The sequence below is a fragment of the Lactuca virosa genome, chromosome 2, assembly GCF_052849685.1.
Source record: "Lactuca virosa cultivar CGN04683 chromosome 2, Lactuca_virosa_CGN04683_v6, whole genome shotgun sequence".
Taxonomy (NCBI): domain Eukaryota; kingdom Viridiplantae; phylum Streptophyta; class Magnoliopsida; order Asterales; family Asteraceae; genus Lactuca; species Lactuca virosa.
Window position 1 is genome coordinate 25,994,600 of NC_136427.1, and position 18,799 is coordinate 26,013,398.

General features: G+C 30.1%; 1 protein-coding gene and 1 long non-coding RNA gene across 2 annotated transcripts; one reads left to right on the plus strand and one right to left on the minus strand.

The window, feature by feature from the left end:
- The first annotated feature begins 10,459 nt into the window (after positions 1–10,459).
- On the plus strand, positions 10,460–13,053 carry LOC145158980 (uncharacterized). The gene is made up of 2 exons (XR_013737407.1): positions 10,460–11,643; positions 12,488–13,053. It is a non-coding gene; the product is annotated as an uncharacterized LOC145158980 (long non-coding RNA).
- Positions 13,054–14,177: 1,124 nt separating this feature from the next.
- On the minus strand, positions 14,178–16,200 carry LOC145157306 (uncharacterized). Its single transcript, XM_079076364.1, has 3 exons — positions 16,093–16,200; positions 15,826–16,000; positions 14,178–14,311 (listed from the first exon to the last, which is right to left on the minus strand). Exons 1-3 carry the CDS (start codon positions 16,198–16,200, stop codon positions 14,178–14,180), a joined length of 417 nt encoding a protein of 138 aa, XP_078932490.1.
- Positions 16,201–18,799: the final 2,599 nt, after the last annotated feature.

Below are 18,799 nucleotides of genomic sequence, written 5' to 3' on the forward strand. Positions count from 1 at the left end.
ATAGTTTCATTGTGTATCTTCCACGTTGTACATATATATATTCTGAAGTTAGAAAAGTTTCTGCTCAGGTAAAGTGTTTAGAAAATGTTTTAAAAGTTTAATAGTTAAAAATTTCTATGGACTTTTTTTACTCCATGCACATTTTAGACCAGTTTTTTGATATATCTGTCTCTCCCAAAACATGTAGCTTCTAATTACACCACACCTGTTGAATTATCCTAAGCTACTTTGTCATCTCTCGAGGACATTATTGCCATTTTAAAAAAAGTAAGTTTTACAATTAATGCCCTGAAAAAAGTGTTTCTAAATGACTCATTCCATATGTTTTTTTTTTAAAGATCAATTGATTTAGTATATAATTGGTTACTTTAAAGTTGTTGGTTATAATTTGTTTAAATTTATATGTTGATTAACAATTCTTTTGGATGGAGATTTGATAAAATTATATATATACTACTCCTAGAATGTTGTTCCCTAAAGTACAAAAGAATCATTTATATATGAATTGGGGTTTTTTTTTCTCATTTGTATAGACTATATGCTGATTGCAAGTAATAAATATATAGTTTTTTTTTGTAAAATCTCATACTTATCCTAGAATGTGTTCCAATTTTTTAGTTTTATTATATATGTAAAGATGTAAAGATTTATAACTCTTATGTTCTGGGAAGACTAATTTGTTTTTTGATTCAGGAATCCAATAGTGTTGTATGTATGAGGCAGGCTAATAGGCAGTGCCTTACATGTTTAATGGTTTAATGACACTCTGGAGAAGGTATTTTGGTTTTTTTTTTGGAAATATATTGTTAAAAGTTATGATTACTTATATTTAAGAAAATAAATTGATAAATTTTTTATTTTTCTTCATGAGTTAGTGGTTAATTAACACTTATGAAATTGATTAATTAGTATTAGCATGGAGAATTCCATGTGTGGTGGAGTTTGTTTAGTTGCTTGCTTTTGATGGTGTTGGAATCTATCATTCTTTAGAGGATGACATATGTTTCTTACTCACTGTGAAGTATAGGTTACAGTGTGCGTTTTGAGTTAGGAGACCATGTATGTAGGTGACATGGTGTTTTTTTTATGCTACTTCATTTTATTTGTTACATAATTAATTAAAGTTAAAAATTATATTCTAATGATATTCTATTCCACCTGATTCATGGTTTGGTGAGCGTATGTTGGAGGCTGGAGCTTTAAAGTAAAGACTACATCCAGTGAGTGAATCACATATGAAACATATGAATTACATGTGATTCACATATAATTCACATGTAAATCACAAGTGAGTCACATATGAATTATAATCTTCAGTTCATGTAACTGTAAGTGTACCAAAACTGATTTTTTTTGCATAAATAGTCAAATAGATAGATGATATATATATATATATATATATATATATATATATATATATATATATATATATATATATATCTCATGTATTTGAATTACATGTTGTTCACATGTTAATCACATGAGATTCACATGTAAATCACAAGTGAATACATATGAATTACATGTGATTATCATGTAAATCACAGGTGACTCAGATATGAATTACATGTGATTCACATGTAAATTATAAGTAATTCACATATGAATCACATGTAAATCATAAGTGAATCACATATGAATTACACATTATTCACATGTAAATCACAATGAATCACATATGAATCATATGAATTACATGTGATTCACATGTAAATCAAAATTGAATCATATATGAATTATAATCTTCAGTTAATGTAACTGTAAGTTTACCAAAACTGATTATTTTTTTGCATAAATAGTCAAATACATAGATGATATATATCTCATGTATTTGAATTACATGTGACTCACATGTAAATCACATGCGATTCACATGTAAATCACAAGTGAATAACATATGAATTACATGTGATTCATATGTAAATCACAAGTGAATCACATATGAATTACATGTGATTCCCATGTAAATTATATGTAATTCACATATGAATAACATGTAATTCAGATGTAAATCATAAGTGAATCACATATGAATTACATGCGATTCACATGTAAATCACAGTGAATCATATGAATTACATGTGATTCACATGTAATTCACATGTCAATCACAAGTGAATCACATATGAATTATTTGTGATTCACATGTAAATCGCATATGAAATACATTTGTTTGCATACATGTATTTTGTGTGAGTTTTCTTTGTTAATTTATTTTAAAAAAAAAAAATTCTTGTGAATTTCACATTTGAATCTTAAAAGATACAATCAAATGTGAATCTTACATGATATATACATATGTATTTTCTTGTAGATTTGGAAAAATTTGTGGAAAATATTAAAGAGGTGAAAAGTGATAAATTGAAGAAAATATGAAAATCTTGACATGAAGACATGAAACGCTTTGAAATTTTATAGCATTTTTTGTTTTTTATATTTTGTTTTGTACTGAATAAATACTTAATTATGTTTATAGATTAGTAAATAAAAATATGTATTTTTTTTACTTACTTACGAATATTAAAGTATAAAAATAGGCATATATATGCTCCTAAAATGTTGATTTTTTTAGTTAAATATTATAGTTTTTCTAAAATATTCCAATTTGTTTTTAATTTATTGTTTTCTAAAAAATTGTAGTTGTTTTTTTTAAAAAAACGTTTTTAAAAAAAATCATGTTATCTAATTTTTTTTGAAAAATCTGCATTTTTTTGAGAAATCAATTTTTTTTAAATCAAAAAATTTGATGTGTTGTATTAATTTTTAGACATTTTTATTAATATTTCCAATAACCCAAAAAATTAAACATTCAATGACATTGGTAAGATGACGATCATGTCTTTAATGAGTTAATTTTGATCTAACGCTCCTCCTTTAGTTCTCGGGAAACTATGAGTTCTCAACTGATCTCACCTTATATATATATATATATATATATATATATATATATATATATATATATATATATATATATATATATATAGAGAGAGAGAGAGTTAGGTTCAAATGTTTCCAACAAGTATTGTGTGCATGGATGCACCAATCACAATTTAGCAAATTATTAATTATTTTATTAAATATGTAAGGGTAATTATGTAATCTTTCATTTTAATTCTTTATTTAGTCTGATTGTTATCCCTTTATATTAGGCAATGATTTATGACTGATTTAGTTATCATTAATTTAATTTTCTTTATATACTCGATTCAAGCGTTCCCCACAAACAGATCACAATTGTCGATTCCATTAGCTGATAATCAGTTTGTTTTACACAATCGATGGATGTTCATACTGGAAATCGGAACCAGGTATTCATACATTATTAACAACAACATCTGACCATGATAATGAAGATTCGATTCAAACGTCCCCCACACACCCTTTTACTGTTTTTACATATACATATGTATCAAATCTGATAATCTTGCAGGATAATGAAGATCAGAATCCCGGGAAGGATCTGGGTAATGTCAATGATCCCAAGAATCCGGTGAATAAAGTTGTGAAGGACAAAAGAAGATGTAAAATATGCTTTGGATTTGGTCATGATAGCGGGAACTGTCCTTTTGGATTGAAGAAAGCATATAACTACAAGAAATTCATCAAATTCATCGTTTTTAGATATTATTAAGTTTGATTTCAGTAAAATAAAAGTATGTTTTTGATGAATTATATGGTATTATTAAGTTTCATTTCAGTGTAATAAAATTATCGTTTGAAAGGATGTTTGTGTTTTTTTGGTATATTTATGTTTTATAGGATCATACAGTTTATCATTCCAACAGAATGTCAAAGAAAAACATTACAGTTATAATTCCAACAGAATGTCAAAAAATAATGTTCATTACATTTCATAAAATATGTTTGATGTTTCATAAAATCAAAACACATAATGTCAAAAATAAAATTTGCAAACAATGAGCAATACAATGATTTGAACTTAAACAGTTTAAGAGTTAACTGTATTGTAAGCCATATTACTATAATATTCTAGTAGATTGATTTGGAAATAACACATAGTAAACAATTTTGTTAGCCTTATTGCTACATTATTCTAATAGAATGATATTCAATGAATACAATGTGCATAGTTTTATAAGCCATGTTGATACATATTATCAGTCATGTTTTCGAGGTAACACAAATTGATAAGTATTATAAGTCATATTGCTACAGTATTGTGATAGAATTCATTCGAAAATAAAATAATATGCAGAGTTTTAGAATCCATATTGATATATCATTCTGATAGAATTATGTCGTTAATAAAATATTGTGCAGCTTTTTTTTGAAAAAATTACATAATAATATTGTAAGTAATTACTTTAATGTATTGTTGAAATGTTTTATATTTGGAATGTGAATAGAGTACCTTATGAATAATTTTATCTTTATCATGTTTTAAAAAATAATCAAATCAGAATCATTTATTTTTATCAATGATCCCTAATATCAAGCCTTTTAATTTGCATATAATCCGTTTTCATCCCTATTTCTTTTCTATGTCAGTTTATAATATTTTATTTTTTCAACTTCGAAAGCATATAGAAACACTGTCGAAATTTCTTAGTTATGGGCGATCAACTACCAAAGGCCAATAATCATATTTACGAGGAACATTATTTGGCTAGTGATGATGAAAATGGAATTGAAGATTTCGATTTTCCTAATAATGATACACTATATAATGGCAGATTTCACATAGAAGAAAGCAGTAATCCTTATTTAGGTGAGTTTTTGAATTATTTGTTTAATTTTTCATTGTATGTCAGATTTTATATTGTAACAAACATGTTTAATATTAAATGTTAATATTTTCGTTGATGAACATACAGAGGACGCAAATCATGAAGAAGACGAAAACCAGGTCGTTGATGAAGATACAGAGGTTAACATTGATTTCAGTGAAGGTATTAAATTCAATTCAGGATATTGAAATTTTTACAGAATAATATTTATAGAATTCTTTCAGAATAATTTTGTATTTACTATGTTGAAACAGGACAACCTCATGTTACACATGATTACGTTTCTCCTGGTGGCACCTTGTATTGGACCCCGATTGTTTCAGACGATATCAAACCAAAAGTTACATCAAAATTTGATTCATATGGTGAAGCAGTAACAATGTACATAAACTATGCATTAGAATCTGGTTTTGATGTCAGGCTTGGAAGAGTCAAAAAAACGAAAAACGGGATTATTACAAATAGACATCTTGTATGCAATCGGGAAGGTAATCCAAATACTAGTAAAGTAGATACTCTGGACATTCAGCATAATAAGACTCAAAGAAGGAAAGATTTATTTAGGAGGAATTGTAAGGCGAAAGTTGTTTTAGAAATAATTCTCGGTACTCTTAGATATGTCGTGACTGATTTTGTCGAGCAACATAATAACGAGTTGTTTAGTAAGGGCAATATGTACTTATCTCGTTCAAAGAGAAAACTTGATTATTCCCAAGAAATTTTCATTCATAACTTGTCAAAACAAAATATTGGTCCTGTAAAAGCACATAGACTGTATAGTGCTCTTCAGGTCGGTCCTTCGGTTTGAGGTGGATTGGTTTCTAATTTCAAGAATGCTAGGAGAAATCTTAATTGTTACATAGGTGGGAGGGACGCGAAATTCCTTGTTGACAAGATGAATGACAGGAAGAAAAATGTCCCATCATTTACTTTTGAGTATAAAGTGTTGAACAAAAGATTGAATGCTCTATTCTGGGCTGACGAAACAGCAAAGTATAATTACAATTCGTTCGGAGACGTTGTATCACTCGGTGCCACATTCAGCATGAATAAGTATTTCTAACCTTTAATACTTTTACAATGACAACTTTATTGTTTTCAGTTATGTAAACTAATATTTTATTTTTAACATAGGTATTATATGGTTTTTGTTCCGTTCACTGGCATTGATAACCACAAAAAATGTGTAACATTTGGTGCTGGACTTTTAAGTAAAGAAGATGTAGTTTCTTACGAATGGTTGCTTAGAGCTTTTTTGAAAGCTTTTAGAATACAACCTCAATTGGTTATATCTGACCAAGATCCAGCTTTGAAAAAAGCTATAGATAACGTTTTCCCGTTGGCACATCATAGGTTATGTATGTGGCATATAACAAAGAAGTTGCCAAATAAGGTATGCATCGAAATACTTATATTCATACACATATCCGTATTCTACTAGAATATTCTACAATAATTGTACCTGTTTCAATTTAACTCATAATTCTAACTTAATAAAAACTAAATAACAAACAGTAAACATATTATACAATTTGTTTAAATGATAACAGTATAAAAGAAAAATTAACAAAAAAACACCCTCTTTAAACTCTATCAGATGATATTACATATAAATTAGAATTCTACCATAATCATTTATATTTTAATACAATACATAAAATCCACTATCTATTTGGATAGTCACACTCATATACAACATACCATTCTACTAGAATTTTACATATGTAAACTTAATCGATCTATTAGAATTTTGAATGTTTCAGTTTAAGTCATTAATCATATACAAACTTTGATTCCTTTAGAATATAAAATATTTATACCCTGCTAATTAACTACTTATTCATAGAATTTTCATTATAATTTTAACTAATAAAACAACATGATTAATTCTAGGAGAATAACAAACATCTTTATTTTCATATGAATAGAGCATTCGGGCAGAATAACATGGACAATTATTTCATTCTATCATACTATTATTATTTTAAGGCATACTGTAATGAACAGTAATTATTCTTAAGAAATTCCAAAAAAATGACACCTTCTTCTTGCAAACCACAAATCATACATGCATAATGATTTTAAATACACTTCCTACACTATAATACATTTTTCGAACTCAATAAACATCAACTAAAACAAAAAATTGTTACCTTCAGGTTGCGCAACGAAATCATCATCGTCATCTTCAAGATTCAAGGTCGTTGCTGCTGTGTTCTTGAACTTCGACTTGAATGAAGTCGATCGTGTACTCCTCATTCTTATAAAATACCGTTCACAGAAGCCCCCAAATGCTGATTCCGTCTTCTAGGGTTAAGTGTCGATATTTATATGAAAAACCTTCAAAGAATCTTCCGCTTTTGAAGATTAATTACAAAAAATCAGAAAGTGTTTCAACCTCCAAAGGAATTAGGTTTTTGATTTTGTGAGTATGTGAGATATTTGGGATTATCGGTTGATCACTTCCATAGTTATCGACAGTTTCCTAATAAAATGACAAGGAATGTACCATTCTACCCTTCCGTGACCAGTCAATTAATGAAAGCCTATTAATTTATTTTTTTTCTATTTAATTTTAAAAGAAAATCATTTTCTTAATTTACCACAAATGATTGGCCTAGAATGTTTTACACAAGCACACAATACTTAGCAAAAACTAAATAAGCTAACCCTATATATATATATATATATATATATATATATATATATATATATATATATATATATATATATATAGCTAGGTTCATTTGTTTAAACTAAGTATTGTGTTACCGTATTCATAAATGTGGGCCAAAATTTTGTTAACCGTATTCTATAAGAAATAATGTATTTTTTGTTTTTATTCTTCAATTGATTGTTCAAGAATTTGTTATGCTACAAGAAGTTCAAGAATTTATGGTTCAAGAATTTTTTTATTTTTGAGTAAATAATTAAATAAATAAACATATTCTGTCAGAATGTCCGAATTAAAATAGTTATAATTCGTAAAATCCGATTTTTAAAATTAATAGAATCTATGATCCCTTAAAATATGCAATTTTCCTTTATTAAATCTATTTTAATTCAATAATATATATTAATCACTTTCTTAAAATAAATAAAATTGATTGGCCCACAGTTATAAATACAATAATACAATAATTACTTTGAATAGAATAACCTAGGCATATATATATATATATATATATATATATATATATATATATATATATATATATAAAACAAAAAACCCTAAAAATCATAAAAATGCATAAAAAAATACTTAGAGATCACAAAACTTTTTTTTGAATTTTTTTTATAAAAAATCGCAGCATTTTATTAAAATTCGCTGAAAAAAAAAATAAAAAATCAATTTTTTTTTTTTTATAAAAAAAAAAGTTTTTTTTTCAAAATTTTTTTCAGCGAATTTCTTTAAAAACCTGCGATTTTTTCATAAAAAATGTCAAAAAAAAAGTTTTGTGATCTCTAGGTATTTTTTTTATGCATTTTTATGATTTTGGGGTTTTTTTAGGGTTTTTTTGTTTTCCAAATAACCCTTTCCTATATATATATATATATATATATATATATATATATATATATATATATATATATATATATATATATATATATATATATATAGGGAGTGGTTTAAATGAGAACCACAAAAGATTAAGAACCCTAAGAACTTTCATTTAATAAGTAAATATGTATTGTGAATATTATCAAGTATGTTAAAATCCTGATTTTTGTCTTTTTGGTAAGAAAATGGCAAAATCTTAACTTTTTAGTCTAATATTTTCAGTTCATTTATATTTTAACACAAAACTTATATAAAATACAATTTTATATAGTCCATTTTACACTTTAATACACAAAATTCACAAATTAATACTATCTATTTTACACTAATTCTCAAATTGAGAGAAGTGAAACCCAAACTCTACCACCACCACAGCCAACAACCACCTGTGCAAACGTCGCAACAATTTTTCCTTCCAAATGAGATCTGAATATAAAGTCAGGCAATGACATGTCAAATACTATATTCATAGTTTAATATACTGATGAATTCTTCCATTTTGAATTTAATGCAAAATAATTATAAGCACCAATGCATTCTTACATACTTGTACAACACACAAAATAAATATATTCACAAGAAATTAATACAAAGATTCTTATATAAATCATTCATATTTTAATGCAAAAATTATAAAAAAAAATCACAGCAACATGCAGTCAATTCACAACTTACTGCAGTCAATTACCGTTTAATATATAAAATTCAAATCTTAATATAATAAACTAATACACAAAATTTTCATATTCTTAACTTAAAACTTACATTTATACATTTAGATCTAGAGGTTGGTGTTTTTTCAAATTTTAATTTACACAATATTCAAAATTTTATTTTTATATAATTTATTTAAAATTAGAGAAAATCATATATGTGTATAATGATTCTTTCTTCTCATAATTTAGAAGCAAAAACAAACTTCATAAAAATTCACAACTTAATACAGTCAATTCACAACTTATTACAATTACTTCACAGTTTAATACACAAAATTCACAGCTTAATACAATAATTCAGAGTTTGCACAACTATATTCTTTAATTTAAAAATAATATTTATAAGTTTAGATATGAATGCATTTTTGTCTATTAAATTGTGAATTTATTATACTAAGCTGCGAATAAATTTACAACCTAATACAACAAATTCATAGTTTAATACAACACATTAACAACTTATTTAAATGTATAATCTCATATTTTAGTGTATAAAAAACTCATTTATAGTTTAATACATACATAAATTATCTCATACTTCATTAAAAAACATCAAAAGAAATATATATACATAAATCATAAAAGCGAATAACTTATCTGAAATCAACGATGAAGATGAGTGAGAAATAGAACATATCATTACTTTACCATCACCACCAGCATCAACACTGTCAACTACCATACGCTGCCATCAACCATCGCCGCCACCAAGCATTAATGCCAACACCGCCAACATCCTTCCGTAAAACGCCAGATATGGATAAAAAAATCAGAATTCACAGTTTAATTCAACATTTCAAACACTAATTCACAACTTAATTCAATATTTCAGACACTAATTCACAACTTAGTGCATAAAAAATACACATTGACAGCTTAATAACTTACATATTCACAAATTAATACATAAAAACACATATATACGGTTTAATACACTATATTCACAACTCATTTACAGGTATAAAATTCAAATCTAGATAGAAAAATCAGGATTCACAGTTTAATACAACATTTTAAACACTAATTCACAACTTAATTCATTATGCAAACATTAAATCATAGCTTGGTGCGTAAAAAAATGCACATTCACAACTTAATATCTTACATATTCACAAATTAATACATAAAAAACAAAAATACACATTCATGGCTTAATAACTTACATATTCACAAATTAATACATAAAAACACATATTCACAACTTGATGACTTTCCAAATTTCGTTGAGGCATTTCATCAAACACTTTGTCTTCACCAAACATACTTTATTCAAAATTATTGAAAATAATATTTATGCAAAATGCTTCTTTAATCTCATATTTCTAAACATCAAAAGAAAAACTTGTACATAAATCATAAAAAGGATAACTAATCTAAATGTTTTGTATTAAATCTGTATTAGAACATAAAAAATTCAAGCACAAAATCAAATATAATGTCATATTAACTTATTTGAGTGAAACTCCACTTCATTTACAGAATGCTTGTTGAGAAGGACATATTTTCTAATCAAAACATAGTAAGCCGATGAGATAATGTGTATCAATGAAGCCAGTGAATACGACATTAAGCATAGGAAACGACAGAAATCGTGGGGTAGGAATCGATCTGACCATAGGTTGCAACAGCTGACGGTCTTCGGTGGTTGGAGATGAAAAAGGTAGCTAGAAGTGGTCGGAGATGAATCAGATGTGGAGGAGGAAGATGTGGTGGATCTTCGGCGCTTACCGGAGCTGTAGATATGAGAAAGGAAGTTATCGCTGTTAGAGCACCGAAGATCAAAGAGAAAGGCGGAAGGCGACGTTTTATGGTGTTCTAGCAAGGTCAATGGTCGGAGACGAAGCACACATTATAGATTTGGAGGTGTAGAAGGCCAAAATCGGCGGTAGGTGGCATCAATTGTTATAGATCTGGAGGTGGTTTGATCTTGTTGGCAACAGAGGTTCATCGAATCACCGAAGAAGGAGACGCATTGGCTGTTCAGCACTCACCGGAGTTGTAGATCTGAACAAAGAAGGTTATCGGTGTTAGAGCACCGAAGATCAAAGAGAAAGGAGGAAGGCGGTGTAGGAGGTTTGATGTCATCTGTAGGAGGTTTTACAGATCTGTAGGAGGTTTGATGTCATTTGAAACACAGGTTCAACGGAGCAGCGAAGAAGGAAAGCCATCGACGGTGCTGATACTCGTCGGAGATCAAATGGCAGACGTCTGCAACAGCGGCGGCGACGGCGGTAGGCGGTGTTATTTGTTTTAGGGTTTATATGCTATTGAAGGTGGGAGAGTTTAAGAGATGATAAAAGAGATGATAAATTTTACCAGTAAAATAGTGTAATAACTCAATAAAAAAAGATATAGGTAAATAATTATTAGCATAATTATTTAGGTAATTAAGAGTAAATAATGGAAATTAAGGGGATTAAACCCACAAAACCGTCGTCATGATGGTAGATTAAATTCAAACAACTGAAAGGTTTGTAACTATAGAGAAGGCGAGTAATATAAAGCCCACAAGAAACCATGTGAAATCCCAATTGGAATTTTGTGAAACGGTGAGGATTTAAGGGAGAGAAGGGAACAAACTTATAAAGGGTTGGATTCAAAGATTTGCCGGATTGAGGTAAGATTTCAATTTAAAAATTGAGTTGGTAGTTTATCTAATATTTTTCAAATGTGTTGCATGTTCTGGTAGTTATCCTCATGTTCAATTCGACCATATCAGTCATATGTTTGATAGGACCCAAAACTTTAAATTTTCGATCTATAAGGGTAGGATTAATTCTGTTTGGGGACAATTTTTTTTATTAGACACATTTGGGTGTCGAGGACGAGTGGGGATAAGTAGCATATTCTATAGTAGAGTAGTCACATTGATTTTTATAAAAATCATGGTTTGCAAACTTTGTTTGAAAGCAGACCTCATTTGCAGAAAGATGGGTAAAAAAGAAAACGTTTCGTATTGTTTTCGGATATGGGTAAAAATTTATTTGGGTGGTGAGTTTGAGAGGTACGATATTTTGTTTTAAATGGTAAAAAAAAAAAAAAAAAAACGTTTCCTAACTTTACAAAGCAGCCCTCAAACCTCAAATCATCTGCTTTCTAATTTGTTAATTTTCTCAAAGAGTCAAAGTTCCGTATATGTCAATATGGTCCCTGGAGTTTTATAATTGATTTTACTTATGTATTTTATTTATTCAAATTAAGGAAAAGAAAAGAGACCATCTGGATATTATATATATATTTTTACTCTACACACAAATCGTTATGCTCTTAAATTGATGTACTTGGCGAAAGTTTAAAACTTTATTTATTTCGACATAACCATGCATGTATGATTTCTCTTATTTTATTATTAAAAATATTTATAAATTATAGATCATAGTCGCATAATTAGCTTCTAAATATTATAGTTAAAGTATAATGTGTTGGTCGGGTTGAACATAACATGCGGATAACTCAACCAGATATTGTGAGACACACTACAAGAAAAACGTGATTTTGCTAGGGAAGGTTGCTATGGAACGCATTTTCGTTTTTAATCTGCAATGGATCGTGCTATAGAATGTCGTTACATAGCAATGTTGCTACCACATTGTCTAGGAATTTTATTTCTGGTAGCGAGAGTGGGAGTTGCTAGGGAAAATGCTACCGACTCCATATCCGTTGGTATTATGCTACCGATAGTTCTATGGAACAAAAATTCGTAGCAATTTTCCAAATCACTTTTCGTTGTACTGCTGCTATGGAATTCATCATCATGGTTAATATGCAACGGAGTTTGTGACGGAAACAAATTTCATTGTTGAATTGCTATGGAAGTACCAGTCATAGGTATTTGCTAGGAAATTCTGTTATGGAATATGATTTCGTTTGCTTGTTTTGCTATGGAACAAAACGCGTAGCTAATTTGTGACGGCATTTATTGGGATGTTGTATGCTTAATTAATTTTGTTATACTATGGATGAATTATTATTATGATCATTGGAGTTTGTAAGATATGGTTTGAATGAAATGTTTTTGAATTGGTAATATGTGGCATAAACTAATGACTAAAAAATGTAAAAATGAATAGATATTGCTGGCAAGTAGACTCGAACTTAAGCTTATGCTAGAAAAGGGCGCGGTTAAGCCAGTTGTGCTAATCAAGTTGTGTATAATTTATTGAAAACATAGTATTATAATGAATAATTAACAACGAATTCATTACAAAGTTATTTTTAATTACATTAACCGGACATGTTAAAGTATATATATAATCTATGTAGATTATTTTCCTTAATAACGAATTCATTACAAACTTATTTTTAATTACATTAACTATACTTCATCACAAAAATAACATGAGTTTTACAAATACTTCATCCTACTCAAACAACATAGCAAGCAAAAATGACTAAAATACGCTTTTAACAGAACCAAAATAAAATTATAGTAGTATTATACAACTTCATATACAATACAATAAGAACACTAATATTCAATGTCCATTCTATTATCAACCATTAATATTTTTAAGAAATATACAAAACCTACCATACTCTACATACTAACGACAAACTGTGCAATATCTTTTTCGATCCTATGCACCTTTAACAGAATGACGTGGGTCTTGACATTGGAATGTGATGTTATTTGTTGTAAGTCTATGAACAACATCAATAGCCCGCAACAACTCTTTGGCACTATCAACAACACCCGTGTACTCCCCATCATCCGGAACTGCCCAGCCAAAATAGGCATCAAGTAATTGTAAACCTACACATTAAAATATCCATCAATTAATCCAATGTACCCTTTTCAATAAAACAGTAAATATTATACAACACAACACAACTAAATACTAACCTCAAACTACAAACATGCCTTAATTAACTATATATATAATTTAATTTACATATATACCATATATACATACCTTCATCACATTGATGAGGCCCTCTTGAAATGTAGATCATTCCAAGCAAATAAATTGCCTCAAGATGATCTTCATCTGCTGCTTTTCTCAACAAAGTTAATCCTAAATCAAAATTGTCATAATAAAAGCACTCATCATGTTGACAGAATAACAATATCAATATATAACATCTATGACACAAAATATTAATAAATGGTATATTTAGATTACATATAATTACTGAAATTACACATACAATTCATTGTCTATACATGGCTTCAATGTTATTATGCAATGCACATGTGCATATAAATGAATCAGCTTTCAGAGTTTTGGGACCCATTCCTTCAAACATGTCAATGCATGCTGTTCTATACACTTGAGGATCACCCCCTGCTTCATACATCTTCTTTGAACTTCAAAAATTTAAATACACAGTAAATAACAAACAAATAAAGTTTTATTTCATCAAATATACATTCATCAGTTGATGTTTATTGATAATTACCAAAGACTTGCAGAGACGATGTCTTTCGCAGATTCTGACCCTAATACTACAAATATCCGACTCAAAAGCTCCAGTGGGAGATCATCTAACGAAAGGCGACTTCTAGTATTCGACATTCTACTTACAAAATACACATTGGAGTAGTTGATTTCAATTTCTTTTTTTAAAAATTAAGCGTAAATATGAAAGACAGTGTAACAGGGTATGGAAAAAAACTTACTTTATGCTGATTTGGTCGAGAGGAGTACAGGAGTCTCTATTATCGGAGAAAATCATTTTTGAGAACGATTATTCTAAGACGATTTGGGGGTTTTAGTGTTTGTATACAGATTTATCGTCCGGAAAAGTTGAGATGTTATGAATAGTTGAAGAACTGGAATGCCTGCGTGACGTCAGATGTATGATGGCGCCTTAACAATTTAGAGTGCAGAAAGACCAAATTGCCCCTGAAATCATTCCAAATATGTGAATACTAAGGGTATTTATGTCAAAACACATATTCAAATAGTATAGCCTTTTATAGCTAGGTAATATTGGACTTTTGATTGTTAAAATGAAAAAGACAAAAATAACATATATATCATAATCCATAATGTAATACATTTATATTAACATTTCACCAAATTACTAGTATATATTCATGTACTAATATACATATTAAAAGTGGAAAAAGATTTTAATTGTAAACTTATTTACATTAGATTTTAGACACAATACTTTTCTTTTGTTGCCACTTTTAGTCCCTATCTTTATAGTAACTTTTTTTACTTTGATTTCAGCCACAATACTTTTTCTTTGTTGCCACTTTTAGTCCATATGCTTATTCCGTTACAATTTTACCCTATGAAAAGCATGGGTACTCCACTAGTTGATATTAAACCAAATTACCAAGTCCAAAATAAAATACATGTTTGTGTATGCCTTTACAAATGTATTTTATATGTATTTAATACTAGGAAAGAACAAACATTTGCTACATACAACTATAATCACAATACAATATAAACACTAATATTAAAAGTCCAAAATACATTATTCAAATTTCAAACATTATTTAAACATCATTCAAACATCATTCCAAACTTTAACTCTTTTAGTCCCTTATATTAAACCAAAAGAATCTACATAGCATTAATTGTCATAATATGAAAGTACATATCAACAAACTACTCATAAATTATACCAAACTCCCTAGAAAACCTAACGAAACAAGCATCCCATAAACAAATGTCACACATAAACACCCATTTGTATCCATTCACAAAAGCGTCTGACACACTACCTACAGACTTATGCAATGCACAAGATCTATGGAAGCCATGGAAGTGTACATGTTTCCTCCCCTCTCTATTTAAGTGGAGTTGAACCTTAGAACAAGTTGCTCTAAGATTCCACTTACCGTTTGCTCTGCGGTAAGCATTTTTCAACATGTCCAAAACTTCGTGCTTCCTATGTCTCCCTTCAGCCTTCAGCATCATTCCCAGGACAAATGTTGAATCCAAATGTCCCAATGCAGATGCTTCTTCAAGCATCGTTTTCCCTTCATGTTCAGCTTCTAAGAAAAATAACTTCATCTGAAAAAAACATTAAACACATAATTTCTAGTTAAAGTTATGCAAAACAAGTAACAGATTAATTACTACTATGCATATATACAACAACGTACCAATCCATTCCTGAATAGAATATTTGGGTTTCTCATCTCTATGAATTTATTGACAACTGTATGTTTCTGGTCAGAGCAAACACGAAATCGTAATCCATCTAACTCCATATGTTTATATACTTCATCCGTTTTTCCTGCCTCGTTGAAGAATCAGCAACTACAAACGAAACACAATATTCTCTCGATAATGTAAAGACAACTCAAATACACTTGTGAAATAGAATGATCAAAGGCAAAACTTACACACTCTTCATCCTGAAAGCCTCGACTACTGAAATTTTTGCCAAGTCGACTATTATTTTCTCCATCACTTCAAATGGCATGTCTGATAGCGATTTCGTTTGATTTCTTGATTGAATCTTAGATGAAGTATTGGCTTCCATAATAATAAACATTCACTAAGAAAACGATTCTGCGAAATTGATTTTAGGGTTTTTTGTCTGTCGGAATTTTTAAGTTGGGGATGTTTCAAAGTGACTGAATTTCAGAGTGAAGAACTGAAACAACGTGTTTCGTCGAAAAACATTATGCCGGCTAGAAGATGTTCCATTACAAAATGACCAAATTATCCTAATACATACAATGACTCGTATTTAATTAGTAAGGGTAGTTTTGTAAAAACTCATATTTAAAAGAAAAATCAATTTCTATTTTAATTAATCAAGGTCGTAAAAATCGCTCGTCGGTAGCTCGGCGGTCGACTGGCGATAAGCGATTAATCAGACTCAGCAGAGTTTAATCGGGGACCCTAAATTATTAATAAAATTATTTAAAAAATTAATATTTCCTACAAAATTAAGTATTTGAAAATTTTAAATTTTAATACACAACCAGCACAAATGATATATGTTGACCAATGACCCATATGTCCTCCATATGTCAACCATGGACACCATAAGCAACAACCATGTTGACCAATGGCCCATATGTCAACCATGGACACCATAATCAACTACCATGTTGACCAATGACCCATATGTCAACCATGGACACCATAAGCAACAACCATGTTGACCAATGGCCCATATGTCAACCATGGACACCATAAGCAACTACCATGTTGACCAATGGCCCATATGTCAACCATGGACACCATAAGCAACAACCATGTTGACCAATGGCCCATATGTCATCCATATGTCAACCATGGACACCATAATCAACTACCATGTTGACCAATGGCCCATATGTCAACCATGGACACCATAAACAACAACCATGTTGACCAATGGCCCATATGTCATCCATATGTCAACCATGGACACCATAAGCAACTACCATGTTGACTAATGACCCATATGTCAACCATGGACACCATAAGCAACAACCATGTTGACCAATGGCCCATATGTCATCCATATGTCAACCACGAACACCATAATCAACTACCATGTTGACCAATGGCCCATATGTCAACCATGGACACCATAAGCAACAACTATGTTGACCAATGGCCCATATTTCATCCATATGTCAACCATGGACACCATAAACAACTACCATGTTGACCAATGGCCCATATGTCAACCATGGACACCATAAGCAACAACCATGTTGACCAATGGCACATATGTCATTCATATGTCAACCATGGACACCATAAGCAACTACCATGTTGACCAATGGCCCATATGTCAACCATGGACACCATAAGTAACTACCATGTTGACCAATGGCCCATATGTCAACCATGGACACCATAATCAACTACCATGTTGACCAATGGTCCATATGTCAACCATGGACACCATAAGCAACAACCATGTTGACCAATGGCCCATATGTCATCCATATGTCAACCATGGACACCATAAGCAATTACCATGTTAACCAATGGCCCATATGTCAACCATGGACACCATAATCAACAACCATGTTGACCAATGGCCCATATGTCATCCATATGTCAACCATGGACACCATTAGTAACTACCATGTTGACCAATGGCCCATATGTCAACCATGGACACCATAAGCAACAACCATGTTGACCAATGGCCCATATGTCATCCATATGTCAACCATGGACACCATAATCAACTACCATGTTGACCAATGGCCCATATGTCATCCGTATGTCAACCATGGACACCATAAGCAACTACCATGTTGACCAATGGCCCATATGTCAACCATGGACACCATAAGCAACAACCATGTTGACCAATGGCCCATATGTCATCCATATGTCAACCATGGACACCATAATCAACTACCATGTTGACTAATGGCCCATATGTGGACACCATAAGCAACTACCATGTTAACCAATGGCCCATATGTCAACCATGGACTCCATAAGCAACAACCATGTTGACCAATGGCCCATATGTCATCCATACGTCAACGATGGTCACCATAATCAACTACCATGTTGACCAATGGCCCATATGTCATCCATATGTCAACCATGGACACCTTAAGCAACTACCATGTTGACCAATGGCCCATATGTCAAACATGGACACTATAAGCAACTACCATGTTGACCAATGGCCATTACCATGTGGACCAATCAACCATATGTCATTCATGGACACATTAAGCCACTACCATATATATTGACATGACATGTACGTCTTTTGTATATAAATTTCGGTTTAAACAGAAAAGCATAAAGATGTATAGTTTATTAATGTTTAGTCCTCGTATATAATTTTAAGTTAAAATTATACTATGAACACATCGTTACTCTATGTTCTTTCTT

What these genes read in the sequence shown, in the direction of transcription:
- LOC145157306 (XM_079076364.1), bottom strand. Translation starts at nt 16,200, where the DNA reads ATGGAGTTAGATGGATTACGATTTCGTGTTTGCTCTGACCAGAAACAT. An exon ending in TTCTATTCAGGAATGGATTG is followed by an intron (nt 16,001 to 16,092) that starts GTACGTTGTTGT and finishes TGTTTTTTTCAG; the next exon opens with ATGAAGTTATTTTTCTTAGA. An exon ending in TGCTTACCGCAGAGCAAACG is followed by an intron (nt 14,312 to 15,825) that starts GTAAGTGGAATC and finishes TGTATGAAGCAG; the next exon opens with GGGGTGATCCTCAAGTGTAT.